The 21,479-nt window shown below is 41.1% G+C and overlaps 1 protein-coding gene across 1 annotated transcript in view; it reads right to left on the bottom strand.

Annotated features, from left to right (window-relative positions):
- Window positions 1-3,061: 3,061 nt before the first annotated feature.
- LOC112227933 (nuclear receptor-binding protein 2) overlaps window positions 3,062-21,479 on the bottom strand; it is a 60,922-nt gene continuing 42,504 nt past the window's right edge. The window contains exons 10-17 of the mRNA XM_024392948.2: window positions 7,910-8,005; window positions 7,587-7,719; window positions 7,100-7,253; window positions 6,776-6,911; window positions 5,211-5,264; window positions 4,948-5,011; window positions 4,794-4,849; window positions 3,062-4,689 (exon numbers count right to left, since the gene is read on the bottom strand). Of these exons, the coding sequence (XP_024248716.1) occupies window positions 4,603-4,689; window positions 4,794-4,849; window positions 4,948-5,011; window positions 5,211-5,264; window positions 6,776-6,911; window positions 7,100-7,253; window positions 7,587-7,719; window positions 7,910-8,005 (780 nt within the window). The 3' untranslated portion in view covers window positions 3,062-4,602. The remainder of the gene's footprint in view (window positions 4,690-4,793; window positions 4,850-4,947; window positions 5,012-5,210; window positions 5,265-6,775; window positions 6,912-7,099; window positions 7,254-7,586; window positions 7,720-7,909; window positions 8,006-21,479) is intronic.

Genomic DNA, 21,479 nt, shown 5'->3' with positions numbered 1-21,479 from the left:
TTGCCCTGGGTGACTTTCACTTTTACTTGAGAAACTTTCTATTAAGGTATCTAGACTTTTACTCAAGTATGACATTTGGGTACTTTTCTCCATCACTGCCACTAGGCATATGAAATGTCAGTTTCCTAGTTCTGACTAGTACTTGAATGTGGCATAAGTTCCTAGGCTAGTGGGCAAGTTAGCTGGTCCTGCTGTTGGACGTACGTTCTGATGTCTCACCACGCAGGCTACGTTTTCTAATATGATTGGTCAACAATGGGCTTGAAAAATAGAGCAGAATCCTATTTTCTCTGCCTCGGCTGGTTGAGCAGCTTCCACTGAGCACCGCTGACCATCCCACCCTGTCCACAGGCGCTTTCTGTCAGAGGGTTTAGCCTTAAGATGCTTTTGGGAAACCGGGCCGATGATGTTCATGCACAGTTCAGGGTAGCCAGGTTTTGTTTCATGTTTTTTTGCCCATTTTCTTTGACAAAAGTAGCCAGGTGCTTTGAATTACACAGTGTAGTGCTGCTGATTTGTTGTTGTTGTCATATTCAAGACAGATTAAAGCTTGAATCCGTAGTTGAAACAATAACAAAGCATTGACCCCACCTCAGTTTTGCTAAAAAGCTGAGGGATGGGCCTGAACAAATGCTAACTCTCAAATTCATAGACATAGAGGTATGGATGCCTCGGTCTGACCAGCCATGATATAAAAAAACGTGAGTTTTAACAGGAGCCAAATATATATGGCTATGGTTTTAAGCATGTTTTGAGGCCATACAGTATTTGTTTACATTTACATTGTTTATTAATATTGGAGTAAAATACGCTTGTATTTTGGGTTCTGATGGGGTACGACAGTTAAACTAAGCTCACACGGCATTTAAGTTATATTCTTCAAGAATCAATGTGTATATATCATTCATTTATACGTCCAAAAATTAAGCAACAAGGATTCTAACTTTAAGTGAAACTGTTTCAATAAGTCAGGACCCCAAGATTCAATAACATTAAAAAAGCCTCTGTAAACCCAGTCTCACCATGATGTGACATCACATTGTTTTATTGTCATTCATTGCAGAACAATATTTTACAGAAGGATGAGTAGAACACGTCCAGTACAATACAGAGCCGACATACAACAGAATCCAGACTCGGGAGAAAGAAGTGATCGCTACGGAAAAAGACTAATGGATGAATGGGCTTTGCTTAGTCTGAACATTCATTCCCCCCCCCCGGAGTCAGTCAATGGAGCTCCGTCAATGACTAAGGCAATCTTGGAAAAGAAGTGTCTGAACAGTTTGGAGCTATTATTAAGACATGCATTGCAGACTACTAGACAACAGTAGCACCACTCCGAGCATTCATACTTCTGCTCAAGGGAAACACCTTTGAACAGACACTGACATATTTATGTACACCATATCCTACAGATAAATGACTGGGAGAAGCGCTTTCCCCAAGAGACTAGCTGATAAAAGGCTTGACATTTTCAGAGCAATGAGCATATTATGCAACATCTATACAGGAGTGTAATTGTAATAGGACCAGAGATTTACAGATAGCATAAGAACTAAAACGTCATATTGTTAACAGATGCAGATACTGAAGAATATACACTGAGTGTACAAAACAATAGGAACACCATGACAGACTGACCAGGTGAATCCAGATGGAAGTTATGATCCTTTATTGATGTCACCTGTTAAATCCACTTCAATCAGTGTAGATAAAGGGGAGGAGACAGGTTAAAGAAGGATTTTTAAGCCTTGAGACAACTGAGACATGGATTGTGTATGTGGGCCTGCCATTCAGAGGGTGAATGGGCAAGAGAAAAGATTTAAGTGCCTTTGAATGGGGGTATGGTAGTATGTGCCAGGTGCACTGGTTTAAGTGTGTTAAGAACTGCAACACTGCTGCGTTTTTCACACTCAACAGCTTCCCATGTGTATCAAGAATGGTCCACCACCCAAGGGAGATCCAGCCAACTTGACACAACTCTGGGAAGCTTTGGAGTCAACATGGGCCAGCATCCCTGTGGAATGCTTTCGACACCTTGTAGAATCCATGTCCCAACGAATTGAGGCAGTTCTAAGGGGCAAAAGGGGGTGCAACTCAATATTAGGAAGGTGCTCCTATTGTTTTGTACACTCAGTGTATACTGTTCAAGATTAAGAAAAGTTGTTTTTAATATATATATATTTTACTTTAAAGCAATCAATAAATTACTAAATCCCACTGCAATAGATCTATTATTGACTTTTGCTTGCTTTAGAATGCATCAGACATCTGTGGACACTTACGCAGAATTCATCTTCAACCTCCAGAAGTATATAATGGTTTTTTGTGTGTTGTGTACTGTAGTAGTTATATCATTCAGTAGAACAGTAATTAATTGCATTCAAAAAATATATTCTGGGCTTTATTTATTTGAAACCCTTCACTATTCAACAAAACCCTCCATTCAAAATCGCGTTCTCAAATGGCTCAATCGGCGTGGACTATATTCTATGTGTTTAGCTGATCCATTTTCTAGAATTGATTTAGACATTCCTAGGGTACAAGCTGTGGCCCCTCAACACATTCACAAGCTGGTTCTCAAAATAAATGAAAAGTATAGCATTCTGTTGACACCAACCCAATAGACTGAATCGTTGACTGTCAGGAGTTTTTGTCATTTCTGAAGTTGCTGTGGCGTTTTGTATTATGGGTTTTGTACATAGTGGGTTGCCATCACAGGCACTTTGCAAGTCTTTGGCTTACAGAACACTTTCACAGGGAAAACCCTTAAGAGCACTACAGGCTAAAAGAGAGGCATCACCTCATTGCTCGTTACTACTAATGCACGGAGATTCATTCAGCCTAGCAAAGCACTGTTAGAATGCGCTGCGAGTGTGTTTTGAAGACCATTATACACCATTAAAACATCAACAGAAAAAGGTCTGTGCAACGCTAATACTGTTCATAGAACTAAGCAAAAATAATGAAGTTAACTTAAGTGTTAGCATGTTAACCATGCATGTTGGACGGTTCTCATCTTTGTCATCAAATTTGCTAAGAGCTAGACATTTCTATGGTAGGTATTGCATGGGCTTATAAAACTAGGGAGCCTATTTATTTAAAAAAAAAAGTTTTATAGATTATTTTCCAAAAACAACTTCCAAGTGTACATTTCTGGAGTTATCAACTCTTAATTAGAAGACTGTAAAATAACATAAAAACATAGCTGTTTTATTGGTTTGTCTTGAATGCACTACATCCATTCATCATTGGAAACATCTCTACTGGCAGTACAGTATAGTAGTGTCATTATGGATGATTACATCTTAAGGCATTACAGCCCTTTTAGGCAGGGGACTTATCAATCTTCCACTGCATTGTGGGATAGCTGAACACAGCCGGGTAAATCCATTTGAATTCAATCACTTTTTGACAGCATCTCTTGATTTAAACAAAACTTTCCATACATGTTTGCCCATGGAAGAAGTGGTCAGAAAGAACAGATTTTCAGAAAGATTTAAAACAACAAATATTCCCATTCAAGTCAACATTCTCTGATGATCTTTGTGGTACCATTTGAAAATTGACATTTTCATTTTATTCCCATTTTAGTACATTTTTCTGCCAAAACATGACAATCACCCTGTACCTTAGAGGCTGCTGCCCTATGTACATAGACATGACATCACTGGTCACTTTAATAATGGCACACTAGTCACTTTAATCATGTTTACATATGTATATATTCCATTCTACTGTATTTTAGTTAATGCCACTCCGACATTGCTCATCCTAATATTTATATATTACTTAATTCAATTCTTTTACTTTTAGATTTGTGTGCATTGTTGTGAATTGTTAGATACTACTGCACTGTTGGAGCTAGGAACACAAGCATTTCACTACACCCGCAATAACATCTGCTACTTATGTGTATATGATTTTGATTTATTCAAGAGCATGTTGTGTCTCAACCAATGGCGGGCATAACACAAAACCTTAGATGATGTAAAATAGGGTCTAAGTTACAACATATGTGAAAAGATAATTGATGTTAAAGGTAAAAAATAAAACATTTGTATAATGTTTTTATATTTTTGCCAGACATTATAAAATATTTGACAACCCTGTTTGTATGCATTTAAATGATATACATCTCAACTGATTATATTTTCCAGTGATGAAGACATGGATGTCTCATGGTATGGTGGAGTTTGCAAAATCAGTCAAAGCACTTTTATCACTTGAATGTCACTTTCGGAGCACTTCTACAATGGGCAAATATGTATGGCAGATTTAGTTCAAATCAAAAGGGGTGTTGTCAAAAAGTGATTGAATTCAAATGGATTTGACAAGTCATGATGCCTCTGAGTCATCCAACCGGAGATGCTTTCAGTCCCTCTCAGTCCTGGCCTTTCCTAGCCCTCTTTGGGATGATCCACCAATCATCAGGCCCAGTCCCAATCACCACTCATCAGGCTCAACCCTTCAAACCCTCACTGGAGCCAGTCCCTCTGATCCTGGCTGAGTCATCCTGCCTTCTAGCCCCTGTCTTGCTCTGTTTGAGTGGTCAATGCTCGAGGCCCCTCTCTGTGGGCCAGCTTCCGGAGAGGCCCCTTCTCACTGTGTGATCCCAGAGGCCAGCGCTTTGCCCTTGTGTCTGGTGAGCGCGTCCTCAAGGAATCCTGCCAGCTTCCCACAGTCCTCCTGCATGGGGTTACACAGGGTTTGAGATTAGAGGTTAGATCATTACAGGTTATTGCAAATGACTATGGCCGTTTGCAATAACATTAGGCGACAAGGATACCTACCTCACTTATGAAGGCGTAGTGAACAAGTTCATTGGCAAGGTCTTTGGAGCTGTCAGCTGAAAGATTCATACAAAATAGTTCAGCCTCATACCACGATATGTAAAAAAAAAAAAAAAACATAACAATGGATATGAAAGTGTCCATTAGAACTCACTCGGAAGGATGTCACAGCTAAGTTGTCGATGGAGCTTGTCGTCCATCTTAAGAAACAGAGAGAGCTAAAGGAGAGGACAGGATAGAGGAATATATTTTGTCAACACAGAATATGCTTATCCCCCAAATGCAATGAGGATCAGAATGGATTTTTAAAAATAGCAATGTTATGTCATGTTATAGTAACTCCAAAAGGCCAAGTGACATGGGGGGGGTTGTACACATTGACACCATTATTTAAAAGAAGACTATAGTCAAACTCACATGAGTTTTGGTCCCTTCTTCATTTGACTCCAAGTTACAGTGCATCTGAATCACCTGCAACACACCATCAGACCAACCATCAGTTAGAGTGATCAGCGTACTTTAACATGCACTATTCTCTTTAAAGCCCGGGACTAGTATTATTACAGACGTCGGTTATGTAATCATTATCTCAGCATGTGCATTATTTCAGAGGAAGATTGCACAGGATTCTTTATTTTCTTTTCCATTCAATTGAGTCTTCGACGGAAGCCTGGAGTGGAGGTTTTTATATCCTAGACATGAAGATATTTCATCATCATGTCTAGACGATAATAAACTTTCAATTATAACTTGTGCTTAGCTGCCAAATATATACAGTAACAGTCAAAGGTTTTTGACGAACCCACTCATACCAGGGTTTTTCAAGAGTGTGCAAATCTGTCATCAAGGCAAACAGTGGCTACTTTGAATAATGTAAAATATACAATAATATTTAGATTTGTTTAACACTTTTATAGTTAATACATGATTCCATATGTGTTCTTTCATAGTTCTGATGTCTTCCCTATTATTCTACAATGTAGAACATAGTAAGAAATAAAGAAAAACTCTTGAATGAGTAGGTGTGTCCAAACGTTTGACCGGTACTGTAGGTGTCCTCATATTATTTAAAGTGTAATTATAATGATTATTTTAGCGATCCACGGTAGACGTCCCTCCTAATAAAAATTTGAGCGTCTGGACAGTATTTGCTTGATATGATTTTATGGATGATAAACTTGCTATTTCCTAAAAGTTTAGCTCAGTGGGGAATCCGGGAATGCCCTGCTTTGTCATCTGTTGCCTAATTCATCAACAGCCAGGGTTTAATTCATTAAGATTATAGGCACAAAAAAACATCCGTTATTCCAGAGTATGATTCAGACAGGATTCGTTTTTTCCAAACATGCCCCCTGTAATTCGTTATTTTTTTCTAGGCGTGATAATATTTCAACAAGTCCAGGCGATAACAGGTCTACACTGACAACTCAAACCATACCAAACCATCTTTGATATCATGTCGGCGTAATATTTGAATTGAGGAAGTGTGATCATAAATTAATTCCACAATAGATGTCCTAAATGCCCCCCATCCTTCAGACGTGAGCTAAACGGTGCAATTGCACTCGAGATGCGTTTTAAGGCGTTGAATGAGAAAGTGAACTTATCATTTCCAAAAGTTTAGGTAAGCTGTATGCTGCTTTGCCATCTATTAACAGCAAGGGTTACATAAAATTGTAACTTTTTCAAAATTTATTTTTACATCGGCAATATTAAATTAATACGCACAAAACATATAAATAAAAGCATTCACTGTGAAAGTTGATACATAGGGCATTCATATATAGGCTATGTGCAGCACTTTGTTCAATATATTGAATCACATTTTTTTCTTGTTCAAATCATGAGCAACACCTTTTTTGTAATTATTACGTAATTACATAATTACGTTACCCGACCTCCGCCAGTAAAATGAATCCTGTCCAAATAGGGCTTAACACACACAAACAAATAGAAAGACAGACAGACAGACAGACACACACCTTTCTGCTCTCTGTCTCTTGGGGCTCAGGGGTGGGGGACTTCGCCGTCTCCACCTGTTCGTGGGACAGGGATAGGGCACGGGGGACGGGGTGTGGCCGCGACGACGCAAAGTTCATGAGGGGGTATATCCCATTCCTAAAGAGGGATGAGTCAGAGTTATGTCAGGGGCCACAAGGCCATTTCTTAATGACACCCTACACAAAGCCCATAAGAGGCAATGACCAAGGCAGCTCTTTAAGGCTGCATCCTAAATTGCACTGTATTCCCTATATACTGCACTACTTTTGACCAGAGCCCAATGGGTGAATGGAATGAGCTCTTACTTGACGTCCTCCAGGAACTTGTCCAGCTCCAAAGGAGACACATGGGAATACTTGAGCTGAACGCCAGGCCGGTTGCCATGTTTGATTTCTGCCATGAGACCGTTGGGGTCAAAGGACTTGGTCTTCTCCTCCACACAGTTCTCTGGCAGCAGGTCTGCAAAGAGAGATGGGTAAGGGAGTGTTACATGGATGCCACCCCAGTTTGGCATATAGCAAATCAAATTTAAAAAAAACGTTTCCACTTCCATTGTAACAACAGACGTTCAAAGAAATCCCACAAAATCCAATGAAGGATTTCAGTATTTTTCAGCTGTCCCATAACAAAAAGGAAATAAGATGTAGAAACATTTTCTCTCCCACACAAATGGCTAGCCTGTTTTGCATTTTGTTTGTGCCATCATGCCACTCCCTGTCATAAAATTGGCAGTTGTCAATCCACAGATTGCATGCCATGTGCATGGGGGACTTCAGAGATGGAGACACTCACACTGGTTGCTGATGAGGCAGTGGGCAGCCAGTAGCTTGAGGGAGTGAACCTCAAACAGCACGCGGTGGAAGAGCAGGTCGTGGGCTGTGGGACGCTGCTTGGCCTCGTGACGCACACACGACTGAGTAAACTCCTGCAAGAGGGAGTGGAGGTCAAAGGTCAGAGCTATGTAGTGTATTAGTTAGGGTTTAATTTGTGTGTTGGGATCCTTTAAAATGTACATTCAATAAACTTGATTTCATAAGGTGTGGGTTTTTGTACATTGGCCAATTTTGATGCTTTGCTATATTTGGGCCATGGATGGAAACATGAGTGAGACTGACTCTCATGAGGGGATCCTCCAGAGACTGGCCTGCGTTGGTGATGGCCTCCTTGGACACAACAGCATCTCCATTAGCCTGTATTTCCAGGACAGCCATCTAGAAGTAAATACAGAGATTCCATTAAGAAATGAACATGGGTATATTAATGTGGTCTCCTTGGTATGAGGGCCTCTGGGTGTGTGCTGGTATATAGTCTGTGTCATCTATTAGACTGAGATAGGACATGTGAACACAACTTCAATTTTTTACTTGAGTTTATTTAGGAAATACTTTTCTTAACTCTTATTTTTCTTAAAACTGCATTGTTGGTTAAGGGCTTGTAAGTAAGCATTTCACTGTAAGGTCTACCACACCTGTTGTATTCGGCGCATGTGACAAATATATTTGGATTTGATTTGATACAAAGAGGACAATGCAATTAGGGCTGTGGCGGTCATGAAATGTCCGCTGGTTATTGTCACGCAAAAGACTGCCGGGCTCATGGTAATTGGCCGTTAATGAACATAAACACGTTAAGCATCTCCTGCCCTCCCCACATACAAGCTGCCGATGTGCGCCTTTGGAACATCTATATTTAAAAAAGTAGAATAAATCAATTTAATATACACTATCTCAATAAATTCATTATTCATTTTAGGCAGGCATATAGAAACATTATGATATTAGTATTTATTTTGCATCCCCATTAGCTGCTGTTAAGGCAGCAGCTAGTCTTCCTGGGGTCCAGCAAAATTAAGACAGTTATACAATTTATAGAACATTACAATACATTCACAACACATTATGTGTGTGCCCTCACGCCACTACTCTACTACCACATATCTACAACACAAAATTCATGTGTGTGTATAGTGCGTATGTGATTGTGTGTGTGTATGCGTGTGTCTCTTCACAGTCCCCGCTGTTCCATAAGGTGTATTTTATCTGTTTTTTAAATATCATTTTAAAGCTTGCATGAGTTGCTTGATGTGGAATAGAGTTCCATGTAGTCATGACTCTGTGTAGTACTGTGTGCCTCCCATAGTCTGTTCTGGACTTGGGGACTGTGAAGAGACCTGGTGGCATATATTGTGGGGTATGCATGGGTGCCGGAGCTGTGTGCCAGTAGTTCAAACAGACAGCTCGGTGCAACATGTCAATACCTCTCAAAAATACTAGTAATACTACATTACTACATTACTTTTACTAGTAGTACTAGTAAAAGTAATGATGAAGTAAATCTGTACTTTACTTTGAGCCAGGTGAGATTGACATGCATATTATTGTTAGCTCTCTGTGTACATCCAGGGGCCAGCCGTGCTGCCCTGTTCTGAGCCAATTGCAATTTTCCTAATCCCGTCTTTGTGGCACCTGACCACATGACTGAACAGTAGTCCAGGTGCAACAAAACTAGGGCCTGTAGGACCTGCCTTGTTGATAGTGCTGTTAAGGCAGAGCAGCACTTTATTATGGAGAGACTTCTCCCCATCTTAGCTGCTGAGTGGCGCAGCGCTCTAAGGCACTGTATCTCAGTGCAAGAGGTGTCACTGCAGTCCCTGGTTTGTATCCAGGCTGCATTAAATCCGGCTGTGATTGGGGTGATTGGGAGTCCCATAGGGCGGTGCACAATTGGCCCAGCGTTGTATGGGTTTGGCCAGGGGTAGTTGCCATTGTAAATAAGAATTTGTTCTGAACTGACTTGTGCAGTTAAATAAAGGTTAAATCAAATTAAAAGATACTCTTGTATCAATATGTTTTGACCATGACAGTATACAATCCAGGGTTACTCCAAGCAGTTTAGTCACCTCAACTTGCTCAATTTCCACATTATTCATTACAAGATTTAGTTGAGTTTTAGTGAATGATTTGTCCCAAATACAATGGTTTTAGTTTGTTATATTTTTTATATAACTTATTCCTCGCCACCCATTCTGAAACTAACTGCAGCTCTTTGTTAAGTGTTTCAGTCATTTCCGTCGCTGTAGTAGCTGACGTGTATAGTGTTGAGTCTTCTACATACTTAGACACACTGGCTTTACTCAAAAAGTAAGGGGCCAAGACAGCTGCCCCGGGGAATTCGTGATTCTACCTGGAATATGTGGAGATGCTTCCATTAAAGAACACCCTTTGTGTTCTGATGGACAGGTAACTCTTTATCCACAATATAGCAGGGGGTGTAAAGCCATAACACATACGTTTTTCCATCAGCAGAGTATTATGGATAAAGTCTAACAAAACAGCCCACACAATCTTTTTATCATACATTTCTCTCAGTCAATCATCAGTCATTTGTGTAAGTGCTGTGCTTATCGAGTGTCCTTCCCTAAGAGCGTGCTGAAAGTCTGTTGTCAATTTGTTTACTGTAAATTAGCATTGTATCTGGTCAAACACAAGTTTTACCAAAAGTTTACGAAGGGTTGGTAACAGGATGATTGGATGGCTATTTGAGACAGGAAAGGGGGCTTTACTATTCTTAGGTAGCGGAATGACTTTTGCTTCCCTCTGGGCCTGAGGGCAAACAATTTCTAGTAGGCTTAAATTGAAGATATGGCAAATAGGAGTGGCAATATCATCCACTATTATCCTCAGTAATTTTCCATCCATGTTGTCAGACCCCGGTGGCTTGTCATTGTTGATAGACAACAATCATTTTTACCTCTTCCACTCTCACTTTATGGATTTCAAAATTAAAATGCTTGTCTTTCATAATTTTGTCAGATATACTTGGATGTGTAGTGTCAGAGTTTGTTGCTGGCATGTAATGCCTAAGTTTGCTAATCCTACAAGTGAAAAAATAATTTAAGTAGTTTGCAATATCAGTTGGTTTTGTGATGAATGAGCCATCTGATTCAATGAACGATGGAGATGAGTTTTCCTTTTTGCCCAAAATGTCATTTAAAGTGCTCCAAAGATTTTGACTGTCATTCTTTATATTATTTATTTTTGTTTCATAGTATAGTTTCTTATTTTTATTCAGTCACATGATTACTCAATTTGCAGTACGACTGCCAATCGGTTGCACTGCCAGACTTATTTGTCATACTCTTTGCCTCATCTCTCTAAACCATACCATTTTTCAATGCCTCATCAATCCAAGGGGATTTAACAGTTTTTTTTGAGTCATTCACTAAATAAAATAGAAAAGATATTGGTTCCATTCTGGAGTGAGTGTGCATATGAAGTGGCTATGTTGAGCATAAAAGTGATCATATGAAACAGGTCCTATACGCAAGATTTACAATTATTTGTCAACTTTAGTTGTGAATGATACAAACCTTAGAATATCTTAGAAATCAAAACACATATGACCTACATGATGCGACTATAGGCTATTGATGACTTGAGAAAGTAGCAAAAAAAAGCTTGCGCTCTGTTCCTTGCCTCAGGCTAAACACGCTGTTCTGATCTCAGTTTAATATTGTCTTTACTAATATGTACAATTAGTTGAGATTTAGGATGGCCTATTATCAAATGGGCAGGAACAGGAGCAGGGGGAAAATACATGTCATCCGTATGCACTCCGGAGAGCGAATGGAGGCTGCTTTCCCACTGGTCGTTTTTCAATCTGGCTGGTAGGCTTCTCCGGTTATTTCACCACATGCATAAACCACTGTTTGAAGAGCATGCAGCCTCTCACTGCATGACAGGTGATATTCTGCCCAAACTCTGTATGCCATGGGCTCTCCAACCCCGTTCCTGCAGGTAGCCAGTGCTTCATTTGGAAAACCAAGTGAAATCTGTTCGGGAACATTGATAGCAACATGTTTTCACAACAAAACATATTTCATTAAACTGTTGACCACCCCTCTCTGCACGCTGGAGAAAGGAATGAAGGAGAGAGGGGAGAATGAAACGCATGGTGGTGAGATATTCTGTAGCTAAAGGTATTTTCTCAGCCTATTAATTATGACAATATAAAAAATGCCCTATTAGGCTCTACTATACTTTTAAAATAAAGTGCTTTGTAACACCAAAGCTAGTGGCAACTGAACTGCCACCAACTTCAAGGAGATGAAACCTTAACTTTCCTGGAGTATTGAAACACATAATACTGAGATGTTTTGAAACATTACATGGTGTGTTGTAACACCACTTAATCAAGTGTTGTGTGCCAGGGGGCTGGGAGCACTACCCAAAAAAATTGAAAACACTATTATGGTGTTTCAAGTCCTGTCTAGTTTTAATGTCTGCTTCCAACTCACACATTCAAACACATAGATCCCCTGAACGCAGCTCACTCTCCAGATCCCAATCACCTGAACTCTGATCACCTGTTCACACATCTATATGTCATTATCACACACTATTTAGTTCAGTTCTCTGCACCCCAACATTGTGAGGTATTGTTTGTTTTGTGACACACTTCTATTCGGAGCTCTGTTTTCCCCCATAATTTACTCCTCCTGTGTATGATTGTTTTTTCCTGCCTCACTAACGATGCCTTTTGCCTATTCCCTGCCTGTACTTTAGCCTATCCGATTTCCTGTTATCAACCTATTGCCTGATCTCCCGGACGACGTTGGTAGCCTTTTCCCTGCCTATACTATTGTCTTTTTGGACCCCTGTGTATGACCACCTGCCTGCCCCTGGATCCAGCTTCATGTTAACATCAGAAGCCTCCTCCCTAAGTTTGTTTTACTCACTGCCTTAGCACATTCCGCCAACCCCGATGTCCTTGCCATGTCTGAATCCTGGCTTAGGAAGGCCACCAAAAAATCGGAACTTTCCATAACCAACTACAACATTTTCTGTCAAGATAGAACTGCCAAAGGGGGAGGAGTTGCAATCTACTGCAAAGATAGCTTGCAAAGTTCTGTCATACTTTCCAAGTCTATGCCCAAACAGTTAGAGTTTCTAATTTTAAAAATGAATCTCTCCAGAAATAAGTCTCTCACTGTTCCCGCCTGTTACAGGCCCCCTCAGCTCCCAGCTGTGCCCTGGACACCATATGTGAATTGATTGCCCCCCATCTATCTTCAGATTTCGTTCTGTTAGGTGACCTAAACTGGGATATGCTTAACACCCCAGCAGTCCTACAATCTAAGCTAGATGCCTTCAATCTCACACAAATTATCAAGGAAACCACCAGGTACAACCCTAAATCCATAAACATGGGCACCCTCATAGATATTATCCTGACCTACTTGCCTTCCAAATACACCTCTGCTGTTTTCAATCAGGATCTCAGCGATCACTGCCTCATTGCCTGCATCCGCTATGGGTCTGCGGTCAAACGACCACTCCTCATCACCGTCAAACGCTCCCTAAAACACTTCTGCAAGCAGGCCTTTCTAATCGACCTGGCCCGGGTATCCTGGAAGGATATTGACCTCATCCTGTCAGTAGAGGATGCCTGGTCGTTCTTTAAAAGTAATTACCTCACTATCTTAAATAAGCATGCCCCTTTCAAAAAATGTAAAAGTAAGAACAGATATAGCCCTTGGTTCACTCCAGACCTGACTGCCCTTGACCAGCACAAAAACATCCTGTGGGGGACTACAATAGCATCGAATAGTCCCCGCGATATGCAACTGTTCAGGGAAGTCAGGAACCAATATCCACAGTCAGTCAGGAAAGCAAAGGCTAGCTTTTTCAAAAAGAAATTTGCATCATGTAGCTCTAACTCCAAAAGGTTTTGGGACACTAAAGTCCATGGAGAACAAGAGCACCTCCTCCCAGCTGCCCACTGCACTGAGGCTAGGAAACACGGTCACCACTGATAAATCCATGATAATCTAAAATTTAAATAGACATTTCTCTACGGCTGGCCATGCTTTCCTCCTGGCTACCCCGGCCAACAGCTCCGCACCCCCCGCAACTACTTGCCCAAGCCTCCCCAGCTTCTCCTTCACCCAAATCCAGATAGCAGATGTTCTGAAAGAGCTGCAAAACCTGGACCCATACAAATCAGCTGGGCTAGATAATCTGAACCCTCTCTTTCTAAAATTATCCACCGCCATTGTTGCAACCCCTATTACCAGTCTGTTCAAGCTCTCTTTCGTATCGTCTGAGACCCCTAAAGATTGGAAAGCTGCCACGGTCATCCACCTCTTCAAAGGGGGTGACACTCTAGACCCAAACTGTTATAGACCTATATCCATCCTGCCCTGCCTTTCTAAAGTCTTTCAAAGCCATGTTAATAAACAGATCACTGACCATTTCAAATCCCACCGTACCTTCTCTGCTGTGCAATCTGGTTTCCGAGCTGGTCATGGGTGCACCTCAGCCACTAAGTACTAAACGATATAACCGCCATTGATAAAAGACATTACTGTGCAGCCATCTTCATCGACCTGGCCAAGGCTTTCGACTTTGTCAATCCCCGTATTCTCAATAGCTTTGGTTTCTCAAATGACTGCCTCGCCTGGTTCACCAACTACTTTGCAGACTGAGTTCAATGTGTCAAATCGGAGGGCCTGTTGTCCGGACCTCTGGCAGTCTATATGGGGGGTACCACAGGGTTCAATTCTCGGGCCGACTCTTTTCTCTCTATGTATATATATATATCAACGATGTCGCTCTTGCTGCGGGCGATTCCCTGATCCACCTCTACGCAGACGACACCATTCTATATACATCTGGCCCGTCTTTGGACACTGTGTTAACTAACCTCCAAACGAGCTTCAATGCAATACAACGCTCCTTCCGTGGCCTCCAACTGCTCTTAAACGCTAGTAAAACTAAATGCATGCTTTTCACCTGTTCGCTGCCCGCACCCGCCCGCTCAAAAAAGTATTTTGGGTTGAAGAATCTCGGCAAAATGCCAGGGAGATGGATTCTAAAGAGGTAACAAATAAAAAGTATCTGGCCAAACACTCCTTGCAACTCAGAAAACCTTGGGGGGGGTTTAATCCCATGAGACATTTTGTGTCGTTTTCTTATGAAATAGATTCACATTTTATATCGTCTGATCTCTCCTCTCTTGAGGTTATCATGGAAGGTGACGTCAGAGGGTGTCTTAATACATGGTAGGAATAATTTGACCACAAACAGTGTGTGTGAACCTCAAAACCCTCCCTAACCGGCTGAAGAAAAAGCGACTAAGGCGTTCTATGCGACAGTGACTTGTAACACTCCTATCTGAGTCCGAGCCATCAACCTGGGTACGGGCGGCAGGAATGCGCCATGAGTCCTGAGACTGCGCATATAGAGAGAGATAACATTCAAACTTCTCTCATGCTCCTGGTGTACTGGTGGGAGAAATGGACCAGACAGAATGGTGGTAGCGGCTAAGGCGAGAGACTCGTGTACGTGGGAAAACGGATGACTTTATATTGAAATCGGGACATTATCAAGGGCTATCAAATGTAACAGGCAAGAGTTTCATATGTGCCGTTGGGAAGATGAATCGTAACACTATAAGGAAGTGCCGGGAAAAGGAGGGTGGTATTGAAAAGATTTGGCATGGGTCCTCAGATCCTCAAAAGGTTCTACAGCTGCAGCATCGAGAGCATGGTTACTGGTTGCATCACTGTCTGGTATGGCAACTGCTTGGCCTCTGACCGCAAGGCACTACAGAGGGTAGTGCGTACGGCCCAGTACATCACTGGGGCCAAGCTTCCTGCCATCCAGGACTTCTATACCAGGTGGGTGTCAGAGGAAGGCCCTAAAAATTGTCAGCAACCCCAGCCACCCTAGTCATAGACTGTTCTCTCTGCTACCGCACTGCAAGCGGTACCTGAGGGCCAAGTCTAGGTACAAGAGGCTTCTAAACAGCTTCTACTCCCAAGCCATAAGACTACTGAACATCTAATCAAATGGCTACCCTGACTATTTGCTTCCTCCACCCCTTTTACGACACTGCTACTCTCTGTTACTATCTATGCATAGCCACTTTAATAACTCTACTTACATGTACATATTACCTCAATCTCCTCGACTGGCCGGTGCCCCCGCCCATTGGCTCTGTACCGGTACCCCTTGTATATAGTCTCGCTATTGTTATTTTACTTGTTACTTTTATTTCTTATTCTTATTTTTGAAACTGCATTTTTGGTTAGGGGCTTGTAAGTAAGAATTTCACTGTAAGGTCTACAACTGTTGTATTCCGCACATGTGACAAATACAATTTGATTTGATTTGATTGAGGAAGTTCTACACACTGAGAACAATTTCATTACCATGCCACTCCTGACAGTAAAATAAGGACAAAGGAGAGTTGTAATGAGAAGAGTTATTACCGGCAATAAAAGATCCCGTTTATTATAAATGTACATTCTAACCGTGATGATGTGTGCTAGGTTGAGAAGCTTGAATTTGAGTGATAGACTCAAAGTAAAGCACTAAGGACTGTCATTCTAAATTTGGGTTGGATCATTTAGAAAATATTTTAGTTATGATTTGGATACAGCGAGAGAGAGTTGCGCTCAAACTGTGATGGGTGGGTGCACTGATCAAATTTATTGGGCCTAGAGAGGCTCTAGAAACCTTATCTTTAAGTGTCCTCCGACAGGGAGGTTATTAGAGAACTCACTGGAGGTTAGCTTGGGTCAATCGTTACGTTTTTAAATTTTTACCATGTCATCAGAATTTTTATGTTAAATCGCATCAATACGTATAGATTGCTGGATGATACGGTACAATTAATTGCATACAAGGCTCATAGTCTGTGTCTTGCGTTAACACCGAAGGATGAAAATGAAGGAGACAGGCATGGAGACCAGCATCACATGGGCATGGAACGTAACGGATGGACGGTTCTGTCCCCAGTCCTAGTTTCATCAAGGGTGGTGTGAAATGATTAAACATATATTTTCTCTTTTCCCTGTTTAAGTCTATATGTTTTTAGGTTTCGTGGAACATGAGTGATCATTGTTCCAGAGGAGGGACTGATGTATATTGACTAATTGAGTTGAGAATGTTTTAGAATGTTTATAACTTTAGAATTCAAATCAAATTTATTTGTCACATACACATGGTTAGCAGATGTTAATGCGAGTGTAGTGGAATGCTTGTGCTTCTAGTTCCGACAATGCAGTAATAACCAACGAGTAATCTAACCTAACAATTCCAAAACTACTACCTCCTAATTGCATTGTTATCGGTTAGATGGAATGATATATATGCAAATGTATCTGTAGCTGTAATGAATACGATGGGAGACAGAGAGCTGGTTTCAAGCGCAGGGCACATCAGGTGTTTATTTGTATAGGACCACAGGAGGGGGCAAGTACCTGGGTCCAGGGGCAGGCAGAAGGTCATACACAGGTGGTCCAAAAAGGCAACAGTACAGGCAGGGAAAAGGCTAGTAACGTGGTCCGGGAAATCAGGCAAGAGGTTGATGACAGGAAATCCGATAGGCAAAAGTACAGGCAGGGAATAGGCAAAAAGGCGTAGTTAGTGAGGGTGGCCAAAGCTATGATACACAGGAGGACTAATATGGGAAAAAACAGCGCTCCGAATAGAAATGTGTATCAAAACAAACAATACCTCACACTGATGGGGTGCAAATAACTGACCTAAATAGAGTGTGTAAATGACATACAGGTGTGTGAACAGGTGATCCGAATTCAGGTAATTGGGATCTGGAGAGTGAGCTGCGTTCTGGGGATTTACGTGTTTGAGAGTGTGAACTGGAAGCAGACGTTACAGTAGCAGGAGGGGAGGTATACATGAGGACTGCGTTTGAGACAGAATGTTTACATAAGGCTGTTAAGTGGGATGGAATGTGGCATGGGTCGAGATCTGTGGGGGCTCATAAATTAAGGTTGTGGTGAGTGATATCATTCCCAGAGACTATGTATATTGTTACAGGACATAGCTGTCTCCCTCTCCTACGAGCTAACTGTGCACAATATAGGGACTATTATGAAGTTAAATTGAATGTTACACATACCCAGATCATGGTGAGAGTAGCAGAGATAGTGTTGGAATTTCAGACACTATTGTCAACCTTCAAGAAACCTGTGACTCAGAGTTTTGTTAGGTTGGATATTCTTCCAACACCATTCATCTCTTCCCCATTTACAATATCCAGCAAACACTTGACAGATTCCATGCAGTAGTTATTCTCCCGACAGTCGCTGTATGGACAGTAATTAAAGGAGGCTAACGTAACAGCATGGAACTTAAATACGGAGCAAATGAGGGAGTTTGAGATATGCATCATTGGCAGTGTCAGTAGTAGCAGGGGTTACTTTAGTAGCATTGTAGGGATATCGTTATATGAGGACTCATGCCACATGGCTTGGTAGCTGGTAGCTGGGAGACCGATGCGAGTACTGGGGGCTGTTATTCACGTCACAAATTAGTGATCTGGCCATAAGAGGAGAGTCTATGTTGTCCTGTTGTCAGGAAATGACCCATTCGTTGCAGTGTGTATATTCCCGGGTGAACGCGGCACATGAAGAGCAGGAGATAAACGAGGGCACGGGCTGAATTCTGGAGATTGAGTGTACATGATTATACACCAGGCGGGGGTGTTGGGACAGCGTTGGTCTGGTCCACACACAGTACTCCTTACAGCACATTCAGCGGTAAAGATAGTCTTGTCTCTCGCTGGTGGATTCACACTTCTCACGTGAAGTGAGGTCAGCTGCATAATGGGTGAGCTTGAAGATGCCATGACAGAGGAAGCGGAGCTAAAGATAGAGAAAGACTAGATTCCACTGTATACATACAGATGGGTTGGGTCTGGGAGCTACTTTAACCGCCATAGTTGGGCATGGGATAGTTGCTTTATTAGTTAATGCATCATATAAAAGGATAGATGTTGGGGTAATTGTACACCGGACAACATTCTGAAGGCATTGATGTGAAAGCATACAGTGCTGAGTTACCTCAAGAGGATGTTGCGTTGATTAGGGCTGCGCACTTGCCTATCAGGTGACATGCCTATCAGGTGGCAATGGAGGAAGAAGATGGGGAACAAAGTGAAAATGACATGGCTTGGGAACACCTCTCGGAGCCTGTGGCCAGAAAGGTGAAGACTGGGTGAAAGCTTGAGGAGGTTCTCCAGGGCCATCCTTTTTGTGGAATCTAGCAGAAAAGTATCCTGGAGGCATAGAGTCAGGCAAAGAGAGAGTGGGAATTGTCATGTTATCAGACTCTGGGTTTCTTTGCATATTTAATTATGCATAGCTTACCACCTTGTTAATACTGTTATGTTTTGTGTTTCTCGTTGCTTTTCAAGTCTTGTGCTATCAGGAGAAAGTTGAACTGGAAGAAGTCAACAGCTCCCGCGGACTCGTTATCAGGTCAGATGAAGTAAGGAAGAACAGGTATCACTACGGTTCTGTCTAGCAACAGAGATGCATTGGCTGTTCAGATGTGTAGGAGGAGACTCAACATAGGAGAAAGGGTTAAATATCAGTGCTGGTGTGAATGTATTTTGTCTGCTGCGGCTGTATCGACCCAATGGGCGAATAAACTTGTTTTAAGCTTTACTAATCATCAGTGAGTTTATGTTCATTTAGAACATAACAACAGCGAGTATTGCCGGATACTGCATTTGCCTCTATATTAAAAGTTGGAAATGTGGGAATGGGTGAAAATGAACATCAGTTTCACTGACGGTTTAGATATCCGTTCATCATGATCCATTGCACCTCGTAGCACAACAAGCTTCTTAATACGAATATAGAAGTATACTTTTCTTTCTTTCTCAAAAATGCATACAACATTGTGTAAAATAACTATAGTCTAAAAATAAATAATTACCCACAATCCTCCAAAATCAGAGCAAGATGGGAAGTGTAAGGAGCTTAAAACCAAATACTTCCAATGAATTAAGTCACTCAATTGTCTCTCTCTCTTTGGTTATTCTTACAAAAGATCCTTACATTTTGAGAAACATATTAAATTGGATTTATTCTTAAATGTTTTGGTAAAATGAAATTAACAAATCATTGAAACAACTTGCATTCATTTTTATTAAGTACATGTTGGTTGTTTCTTTTATCAATTTCAATTCACCCCAGAAATGTTTTTGCTGTGTGGTTGAGTGTGGTTGAGTGTGAGTCGGGGGTTTAATTCCTGCTTCCGCCTGTCCCACTTTCACTCATTCTCTGTCTCCTCCTGTTTCTAATTTGTATAAATAAAGCTATGACAAAATGAAGGTGTAATTTTACAAGAAAATATTCTCCATAGGCCCTTATCATCAATCAATATTTAGGCTATAAACCAATTGCATTTCTTAACAATTTGATTGTATGAGAGACACAGTCTGCAAAATAATATTTTGTGTGTTTTGATGTTGCCTTTTACATGTACTGAATACCCCAAAAGGTGTTTTGCTTTCACAACACTTAAAAACACCAATATTCAGATTGAAGAACCAATTTGGGTGTTTCAGAGTACTTCTATGTTTTAAAACCCTTTCTGTGTATTGTAACATTTTTATTGGGTTTATATTCAAACACCCTCCAAACACAAGTTCTCAGGTTAGATGCACCTTTTTTCATGGTTTCATTCAGTCTTTCTATTTTTACAGTGTAGGCTATTCAAATTCGAATACAAATTCACTATAATTGTAGGCTTAGCCGCCCTGCACAATTGATGAACCAACAGCATCGACTAGGCCTATACGTTCTCTCCCAGACTCATGAACAGAACGTTTTGAACGTAGCATAAGGTAACTAGTCCATCCAGTATGCATAATAATACAGTCCACACTCAAAGGTGATTACTATAATTTGTTTAAATTTTGGAGCATATACTAGACCAATGACGTACCAAAGACATCTTAAATCAGTTTTTTTTTAAACGTTTTTCTCCCATGCGTAGTATGCGGCAGGCTATGTATAGTATAACGGCACAATCATTATTTGAATTTTTTTTAAATTCCCAGGCTTGGGCTCAAAGGCTTATGCGTAAGCTCTAATATGTGTATGGGGGTTTTGAATTAATTATCACCTTAGAAAGCGCTGCCCATTTAGTTATGTTAGGCTTTGAAACAACATTTCAAGCTGTTGTTGAACTTCTTTCTTCAAATTGATCAATCACAGTGAGGTGAGTTTTAAAAGCATTTTATTGTTTTGATGATAAGTGTTTGATGTGCTTCTCGATTGGATTTCTATTGATGTCAGAGTGGTTTGAGAGACAATAGAGCCCTGAGTACCAGGCCATTAGGGTAGTTAGCGAGTTGGGTACTGCCAACGCATGTACGAGTAGGGCTGTTGCGGTGACCGTATTACCGCCACACTGGGGGTCACTAGTCATGAAGGCAGTCAAATTCTACTGTTTAGTCACGGTAGTTAGGCTTCTCCAAGCTCTGATGCTGCTGATAGTCATTAGTAGACTACCAAACTTGCTAACTGCCTGGTACTGAGCACTCTATTGTCCCTCTAATCACTCTGACATCAATGCAAATGTAATCAAAAATCTAATCAAACACTTCATGAGAGCCCATCACTTGTGAATTATATATTATCACTTGTGAATGGGGTCCAACATAAGGCAAGAAACAATGCATTTTTTTGCGACTTTTTCAAATCATAGTCGCACACCTCATGTAGCCTAACCAATGTAGCCTAGCCTATATTTTGATAAGGTTTGTGTCACAACTAAAATTGGCCAAATAACTTCTTAAAATGAAGCACAATAATCCGCTTTACAAGGGGTTTACAGCCTAACTGGCATACATAAGGAGCGT

The sequence above is a fragment of the Oncorhynchus tshawytscha genome, linkage group LG29, assembly GCF_018296145.1.
Source record: "Oncorhynchus tshawytscha isolate Ot180627B linkage group LG29, Otsh_v2.0, whole genome shotgun sequence".
Classification (NCBI taxonomy): Eukaryota; Metazoa; Chordata; class Actinopteri; order Salmoniformes; family Salmonidae; genus Oncorhynchus; species Oncorhynchus tshawytscha.
Note: the sequence above shows the minus strand (reverse complement) of the source record. Positions and strands in the feature narration are given on the sequence as shown.